The 8,958-nt window shown below is 40.7% G+C and overlaps 1 protein-coding gene across 1 annotated transcript in view; it reads right to left on the bottom strand.

The window, feature by feature from the left end:
* Positions 1–7,427, bottom strand: part of LOC127418629 (synapse-associated protein 1-like) — a 7,448-nt gene extending 21 nt beyond the window's left edge. The window contains exons 1-9 of the mRNA XM_051659286.1: positions 7,126–7,427; positions 5,080–5,198; positions 4,863–4,929; positions 4,501–4,574; positions 4,262–4,401; positions 2,147–2,307; positions 1,945–2,003; positions 1,706–1,847; positions 1–607 (exon numbers count right to left, since the gene is read on the bottom strand). The exon at positions 1–607 is cut by the window's left edge and continues 21 nt beyond it. Coding sequence (XP_051515246.1) covers positions 480–607; positions 1,706–1,847; positions 1,945–2,003; positions 2,147–2,307; positions 4,262–4,401; positions 4,501–4,574; positions 4,863–4,929; positions 5,080–5,198; positions 7,126–7,273 — 1,038 coding nt within the window. The 5' untranslated portion in view covers positions 7,274–7,427 and the 3' untranslated portion in view covers positions 1–479. The remainder of the gene's footprint in view (positions 608–1,705; positions 1,848–1,944; positions 2,004–2,146; positions 2,308–4,261; positions 4,402–4,500; positions 4,575–4,862; positions 4,930–5,079; positions 5,199–7,125) is intronic.
* Positions 7,428–8,958: the final 1,531 nt, after the last annotated feature.

Here is an 8,958-nt window from a genome sequence, read left to right as displayed (position 1 = left end):
TCTCACCCTTAACATACATTAAAATATTGATTGATTTTACAGGTATGGAGCCAACAGTGAAAAAGAAACATACAGTCCATACAGACGGTGTATATTTGTTTAGCGGTGACAACAGTGTTTGAAAACGACAGTCAGTCTTCTGAGTTCGTGTCGAACACAAAAGAATAAATTCAACCCAAAATGACACAGAAAGATTAAATCAGAAAATCTAATTTGATTTAAAAGTTCTCACTAACCACAAAAGTCTGGCTACAATCAGACAGAGGAACCTTTTTAAATGTGCATATTGGCACGACACCAGATCCCTCTACTGCTAAATATCATGATTCTTGATATCTTAAAAGTCGGACAGCAAACATTCTTATAGGACATCCTGATCATTCATTTCAGTCAGATTCACGAGAAAGTCTCATGCTGGTCCTTCATTTAAACTGCAGTGCCGCAGTGGATCCTCCACACCAGAGGGGTGCTGTAATGCTTTAGCTGTCTGCCTGCAGCATTTCCATGATCTCACGGTCCCAGTTGTCGTCTCGATTTTCTGGGTCAGCGACGACCTCGTACTCCTGCAGTTCCTGCTGTAGCTCCTTCTCCCAATCAGCCGCCTCCTCTATCGGAAAAAGATAATGCAAAAAACTAGAAGTGTTAAACGACCAATCATTTACATTTAGGCTCTGTTCCCAAACCATGTATATCGTACCAAATCAGTCACTTATGAGGTTCCATTTCAGTTAGGATGCTGCCTTAAGGCTAAAGTGTACTTTGGTTTTCCGGACACGTTCAACGCATGCGCATTATGACTAATTTCTGATAATTTTCAGTACAGTCCACAGCGAGCACATTCACTGACGGCGCATTTTCCGTGTGCCAGTGCGTCTCACGCACAGTGCGTGACACAAATTGCGTTGTTAGCACAAAGACGTTATCGGTTTGTTTTTTCGACCAAAACTTGTGCTCCAGATGCGTCATTAAACGTGAGGTGAACCGACCGCGTTGCCAATGCTTCCCGAACCGTGGATGGTGAATCGCACGGTTCGGTTTTTAACCGAGAACCATTACACCCCTAATCTGCATGTCTAGAAAATCTAAGCTGCATGCGGACAGTCGTACTGTGCTTACGACGAAATTTGTATCACGTGCACGAGACACGTCTTTGCGTGCAACGTGCGCGAGATGTACCGGCACGTGGAAAACCCTCGTCTTTGAGTGTTGTTGCACCTGCTGTTGACTATCCGCCGCATGCAGACAGTTGTACTGTGTTTATGACAAAATTTGTATCACAAGCACTGTGCACGAGACACGTCTTATAGATACACCAGCACGCAGAAAACTTTGAGTGTCGTCGCGCCTGCCGTTGACTGTCCGCGTGTCTAGAAAAACTAGGCTGCACTCGGATAGTCCGCATGTACTATGATAATGACACAATTTGCGTCATGCCCACTGAATACACGGAAAACTTGCGTCTTTGCTGTCACCAATGAATGCACCTGCTGTCGACCCCACCAAAAAAGTATCACAAAGCAGTCATAGTGCACATGAAGTATACAAAAGAGTATATTTTAAAAAGCTGAGCACTCGGCTATGCGCGAAAGGAACGGCAAACAAAAAAATTAAGTATACCGAAGCTTTTAAAAGGAAGCATCCTATGAATAGATGTTATGTTTTTGTATATGTACATTATATGATTCCTGGACTGTACCAAACTCACCGTCTTGAGGGGAGGTCTTCTTGTCGAGCACCAGTTGCTCCATCTCTTTCCTCAGATCTTCCTGGTTGATGTCACAGGCGTCAAACGCGTCACTCACAAACTCAGAAACACCAGGACTGGTGGAGATCTCCTCTTCTTCATGCTACCATGGCAACCAGATCAGAGAACGTACGGTAAGCGTGTTATAGTTAAAAACGATCATGATCATGCAAATGTGAGGCACAGGATGAATGCATTACCTCGTTAATTTTGGGTTTAGCGCTGATGGCGACAGGAGGCGTTTTCGGTCTGATGCTCTCTGTAAAGCAGAAAACTCAATGTTTATTCCTTTATCTGGCCAATCTGTAAACATTAAAATACTCACCGTTTCAAAAGCATAGACACAAGATACATTAGAATATATAGATGGAAATATATTAGCCCAAAGTCTGTGATCTGCACCTGGGATGGTCTCGTTCAGCTCCATTCGAGTCGCTCCATTATTTTCCTCTTCTTTCTTATCAGCAGCCTGCTGTTGAGCGGCGAGAGCGGTGAGCTGCGCCGACTGCTTTATCAGAGACACGCGGTAGAAATAATTCCTCCAGAACACGTCCTCCTTCACCCTGATACAGGATCAGACAGAGGGGGGAAAATGGTCAGAAAAAAATAGATTAAAGCTTTGACTAACATTACATAACACTGATATCAGGAAATAAGCTGGACAATAAATATAACAGGCTCATTTACATTGCATCCGGAAAGTATTCACAGCGCTTCAATTTTTCCACATTTTATGTTACAGCCTTATTCCAAAATGGATTAAATTAATTATTTTCCTCAAAATTCTACAAACAATACCCCATAATGACAATGTGAATGAAGTTTGTTTGAAATCACATGTACATAAGTATTCACAGCCATTGCCATGACACTCAAAATTGAGCTCAGGTGCATCCTGTTTCCACTGATCATCCTTGAGATGTTTCTACAACTTGATTGGAGTCCACCTGTGGTAAATTCAATTGATTGGACATGATTTGGAAAGGCACACACCTGTCTATATAAGGTCCCACAGTTAACAGTGCATGTCAGAGCACAAACCAAGCCATGAAGTCCAAGGAATTGTCTGTAGACCTCTGAGACAGGATTGTATTGAGGCACATATCTGGGGAAGGGTATAGAAAAATTTCTGCAGCATTGAAGGTCCCAATGAGCACAGTGGCCTCCATCATCCATAAATGGAAGAAGTTTGGAAGCACCAGGACTCTTCCTAGAGCTGGCCGCCCGGCCAAACTGAGCGATCGGGGGAGAAGGGCCTTAGTCAGGGAGGTGACCAAGAACCCGATGGTCACTCTGACAGAGCGCCAACATTTCTCTGTGGAGAGAGGAGAACCTTCCAGAAGAACAACCATCTCTGCAGCACTCCACCAATCAGGCCTGTATGGTAGAGTGGCCAAACGGAAGCCACTCCTCAGTAAAAGGCACATGACAGCCCACCTGGAGTTTGCCAAAAGGCACCTGAAGGACTCTCAGACCATGAGAAACAAAGATTGATCTCTTTGGCCTGAATGACAAGCGTCATGTCTGGAGGAATCCAGGCACCGCTCATCACCTGGCCAATACCATCCCTACAGTGAAGCATGGTGGTGGCAGCATCATGCTGTGGGGATGTTTTTCAGTGGCAGGAACTGGGAGACTAGTCAGGATCGAGGGAAAGATGAATGCAGCAATGTACAGAGACATCCTTGATGAAAACCTGCTCCAGAGCGCTCTGGACCTCAGACTGGGGTGAAGGTTCATCTTCCAACAGGACAACGACCCTAAGCACACAGCCAAGATAACAAAGGAGTGGCTCCGGGACAACTCTGTGAATGTCCTTGAGTGGCCCAGCCAGAGCCCAGACTTGAACCCGATTGAACATCTCTGGAGAGATCTGAAAATGGCTGTGCACCGACGCTCCCCATCCAACCTGATGGAGCTTGAGAGGTCCTGCAAAGAAGAATGGGAGAAACTGCCCAAAAATAGGTGTGCCAAGACTTGAGGCTGTAATTGGTGCCAAAGGTGCTTCAACAAAGTATTGAGCAAAGGCTGTGAATACTTATGTACATGTGATTTTTTTTCCCCGTTTTTTTCATTTTTTTTATTTTTAATACATTTGCAAAGATTTCAAACAAACTTCTTTCATGTTGTCATTATGGGGTATTGTTTGTAGAATTTTGAGGAAAATAATGAATTTAATCCATTTTAGAATAAGGCTGTAACATAACAAAATGTGGAAAAAGTGAAGCGCTGTGAACACTTTCCGGATGCACTGTAAATAAATAGGCTCATTAACCTTTAAAAGCGGCGAGATAAAACTTATTTCTGTTGTTGACATCAACAACAAAAATAATGTCACGTGATACATGCTCTTATACTTGAAAACCATGAACAAAACTATGCACGATAAAAGACAATCTGACCCAGGAAACATTAAATACAGGTTATGTTTTGGATGAATGTAAAATCTGGGTCCCAAAGCAAAACCAGTAGAGAACCACTGGTTTATCCCCTTTGATAAACCACCACTGCACTCACTGTTTCGGTACGAGGTCAAAGCGCATCCTGTTGAGTAATTCATCTTCCTGTAACATCACCAGGGCAACAGGATACATCTGATCGAAGTCGAAATTAAACTGAACGCCAGCCGGAGGGTCACGCAGAAAGTTACGCTTATCCTAATCGATTTAACAGAGAAAAGGACATCATTTTGTTTTATGTAAATTACATTGAGTTTGAATGTAAAGAAGCAGTGAATGAGCGCAGCTGAAACTCACAGCAGATAAAGCTAGAATCTGCTGTTGAATAGTTTCTTCCTCAGTGTACCCGACCCAAGGCGGCACCGCTGCGTCTGCAGACAAAAGACTGATGCTTGTGTTTGTGGCAAATACATAAATGTGACCTGCTCTGTCATTTCAAGTTACTTGAGAGACTAATAAACACTTAAAGTACAAGGGAAAGTTTCAGCTTTCTAATGATACAATCATTGTTTCTACTCCAAACCATTGATGAGATAAAATCATTTAAATGTTCGCTGATATAATCATTTCAATGCATTCTTTTTACTATTTTTAATCGAACTAATGGAGCAGGTCACATATGACATAAATATGTATGTTTTAAGATCAGTGATATGTACCTGTTTTCTTTGCATTCTTCTCTTGGACAAATTTTTCTTGCTCTTTCTGGAAATCTCCTAAAATGGTCTGAAAGATAAAGGTGAGAATAAACCAAAGAGCGCAATTCACACAAAACCATTTTACTTCTGTGCAAAGCTACTAGCTGCTTTTTTAATTTTTGTAAAATTCTCTGTACATTCATTGTGAAATCCTGATTGTGTGTCTGATTTGAGGCACCTTGTCTATTATGCCGTCGATGTTGCTCTCCTCTACAGTCTTCTTGATGGTTTGCGCTGTCTCGGACACAGACTCCGAGATCTTCTTAGTCGCGTTACTCGCAAAGTTCAGAATGAAACCTGACAAAAGAGCAAGTTATGAAACATAAACACATGAAAACAAACGTGAGTACCAAATTCATGTAACATGGTATTTACATGGTACTCCAAGGGATAAAAAAAATACCATGTTACTACCCTAGTACATCTCTAAAACACATGGGAATATCATGGTAAATGTCCTGAAAAGCACTGTAAATGTCCAAAAATTGGTAATACCATTGTTTATGTCTGGATAAGCATGGTATCTTCATGGCACATGTCAAAAAACATGGTAATACCATGGTACATGTCTGGATAAACATAGTATCTTCATGGCACATGTCACAAAACATGGTAATACCATGTTTATCCGGACATAAACCAAGGTATCTTTATTGCGCACGTCAAAAAACATGGTTATACCATGGTACATGTCCGGATAAACATGGTATCTTCATTACACATGTCAAAAAACATGGTAATACCATGGTACATGTCTGGATAAACATGGTATCTTCATGGCACATGTCAAAAAACATGGTAATACCATGGTACATGTCTGGATAAACATAGTATCTTCATGGCACATGTCAAAAAACATGGTAATACCATGGTACATGTCTGGATAAACATAGTATCTTCATGGCACATGTCAAAAAACATGGTAATACCATTGTTTATGTCTGGATAAACATGGTATCTTCATTGCACATGTCAAAAACATGGTAATACCATGTTTATCCGGACATAAACCAAGGTATCTTTATTGCGCACGTCAAAAAACATGGTTATACCATGGTACATGTCCGGATAAACATGGTATCTTCATTACACATGTCAAAAAACATGGTAATACCATTGTTTATGTCCGGATAAACATGGTATCTTCATTGCACATGTCAAAAAACATGGTAATACCATTGTTTATGTCCAGATAAACATGGTATCTTCATGGCATATGTCCAAAAACATGGTAATACCTTGGTATATGTCCGGATAAACATGGTATCTTCATGGCACATGTCAAAAAACATGGTAATACCATTGTTTATGTCCAGATAAACATGGTATCTTCATGGCATATGTCCAAAAACATGGTAATACCTTGGTATATGTCCGGATAAACATGGTACCTTCATTGCACACGTCAAAAAACATGGTAATACCATTGTTTATGTCCAGATAAACATGGTATCTTCATGGCATATGTCCAAAAACATGGTAATACCTTGGTATATGTCCGGATAAACATGGTATCTTCATGGCACATGTCAAAAAACATGGTAATACCATTGTTTATGTCCAGATAAACATGGTATCTTCATTACACATGTCAAAAAACATGGTAATACCATTGTTTATGTCCAGATAAACATGGTATCTTCATGGCATATGTCCAAAAACATGGTAATACCTTGGTATATGTCCGGATAAACATGGTATTTTCATGGCACATGTCAAAAAACATGGTAATACCATTGTTTATGTCCAGATAAACATGGTATCTTCATTACACATGTCAAAAAACATGGTAATACCATTGTTTATGTCCAGATAAACATGGTATCTTCATGGCATATGTCCAAAAACATGGTAATACCTTGGTATATGTCCGGATAAACATGGTATTTTCATGGCACATGTCAAAAAACATGGTAATACCATTGTTTATGTCCGGATAAACATGGTATCTTCATGGCACATGTCAAAAAACATGGTAACACCATTGTTTATGTCCGGATAAACATGGTATCTTCATGGCACATGTCAAAAAACATGGTAATACCATTGTTTATGTCAGGATAAACATGGTATCTTCATTGCACACATAAAAAAAAAAAAAAAAAAAGGTAATACCATTGTTTATGTCTGAATAAACATGGTATCTTCATTGCACATGTCAAAAAACATGGTAATAGCATGGTCAATTTTATTATCAATACATATCAACACTCCTGTATCTCACCGCTGAGTCCTTTGGCTTGCTGTAGGATCTCATGTGTTTGTTCTGTCCGATCTGTGTTTATGTCTCCCTCTTCTTCTATTTCGTGTTTGTCTGTTTTCTCTTCATTGACGGGCTCCGCGCCCAGCCACGTGCTCCAGCCTTTAAACATACTGCCCGCGCGCCGTCTGTCTGAGTTTCTGCGCTGAATTTAATGACTCTGAGAATTTAATCGGAATTATTTCACTTTTCCATGTCTGACATCCGCACTGAGCCACATCAACAACACCAGCTGAGCTGAGCTCTTCTACTGTCATCATACTAGAGGTGCTGCGGCTCGACAGCGACACCTGCAGCACCGGAGGAGACGACAAACATCGACTAGCGGTGACCGAAAATCCTGTCCATATTATTAACAGAAAATGCACAACTCAAATTATTGATACTGCCTCTTTTGTTCTGGAATTTCCAACCTGTGGAAATATTTTGGAACGTCTTCCAATATTTGTACTATAACTAATTTAATTATATTTAAAGGTGCTTTGAGTGATTTTTATTTTTTATATGAAATGACATACATTTCCCTGAAATAAGTGCCATGAAATATCACACCTGTCTCTGCAACAGCTCGGTAAACAGCGGGATAAATATGCCCACGGTCGGATCGTTTGTTAAAGGTGCACCAGAAAGTTTAACAAATTTTGAAAAATATGTATAAAATCATTACCACTCAAGTGACACGAAGACCTCATTTACCTTATGAAAGCTGTTTAATTGTGCATGGAGGGGGTCCCCTCATTGGGGTTGCCATGAAAGTATCACATGACCAGCCGAATCCCTTAAAGGTGATATAAGCGAAAATGTTCCTACTCCCTGAAAGTTATTAATAAAATAAGTGTCGTAAGATATCTCACCTGTCTCTGTGAAAGCACTAGAATAAAAATGCGTCCGTGGACAATGACGCTTTCGACCTGTCAATCATTTTGCACATTCTCATAGTTTTGTAGTTGCAGCGAATTATTGAGGCTTAATGCTATTTTTAAGCCATGTTATTCATAACAGTCGTCAGTTGAGGGTGCTATTTTGCTGCTGTTGTTTTAAACAACCGTTTCTGCATGACGTCTGTCTCAACAAAGCTCATTTGTTATCTTTGGAGGGCGGGGTTTGGAAAGAGGGGGCGTGGATAATTCAACGGCACAGTCTCAAACGGCTGAAACCGCTTACAGCACCTTTAATCTCATTAACTGCCCTGTCATTGGAGACTTTCACTTTCAATTTCTATAATGGCATCTGTAGCTAAAAACTATTGCTTTCGAATGATGCTGTAGCCACACCACTAGGTGTCAGTGGAAGTCCAAGATGACATATTAAAAAAAAATTACTGAGTACACCCAGAGACTGTTTAGCAGAGACGGGCCACCTCTATTAAAATGAATGGGAGAAATTGGAACGCCCAACCGAGGAGCTCTAGTGCCCAACGGTCAACGGATGTAGATAGGAAGTCCCGCCTTACAGGCAAAAGAGCCAATCACCTTTTAGATACGGACATCACCTGTCAATCAACTTTAGAACGTGCATGCACATTAGCTAAACAAGCCGGGAAAATTGAATATTTTTGTGTAAAATGAGGTAAATAAGCGCAACTTATGTTACCAGTGTTGTCATATTTTACTGCAGATTTGACATATGTTCTTTGACCAACCGTTTTTGAGATTTTGGTCTTTCCCCATTCAAGTAGATAGGAGCAGCACTTTCATTACTGGAAATAGCCTCCTGAGAGCGTTCCAAAGATGGCCGACAGTGGACTGACTTGCTAGAAAGACTTTGGTACACCTTTAAGCCAATCAGAATATTTTC

This window comes from Myxocyprinus asiaticus, chromosome 28 (assembly GCF_019703515.2).
Source record: "Myxocyprinus asiaticus isolate MX2 ecotype Aquarium Trade chromosome 28, UBuf_Myxa_2, whole genome shotgun sequence".
In the NCBI taxonomy this organism is placed as follows: Eukaryota; Metazoa; Chordata; class Actinopteri; order Cypriniformes; family Catostomidae; genus Myxocyprinus; species Myxocyprinus asiaticus.
Note: the sequence above shows the minus strand (reverse complement) of the source record. Positions and strands in the feature narration are given on the sequence as shown.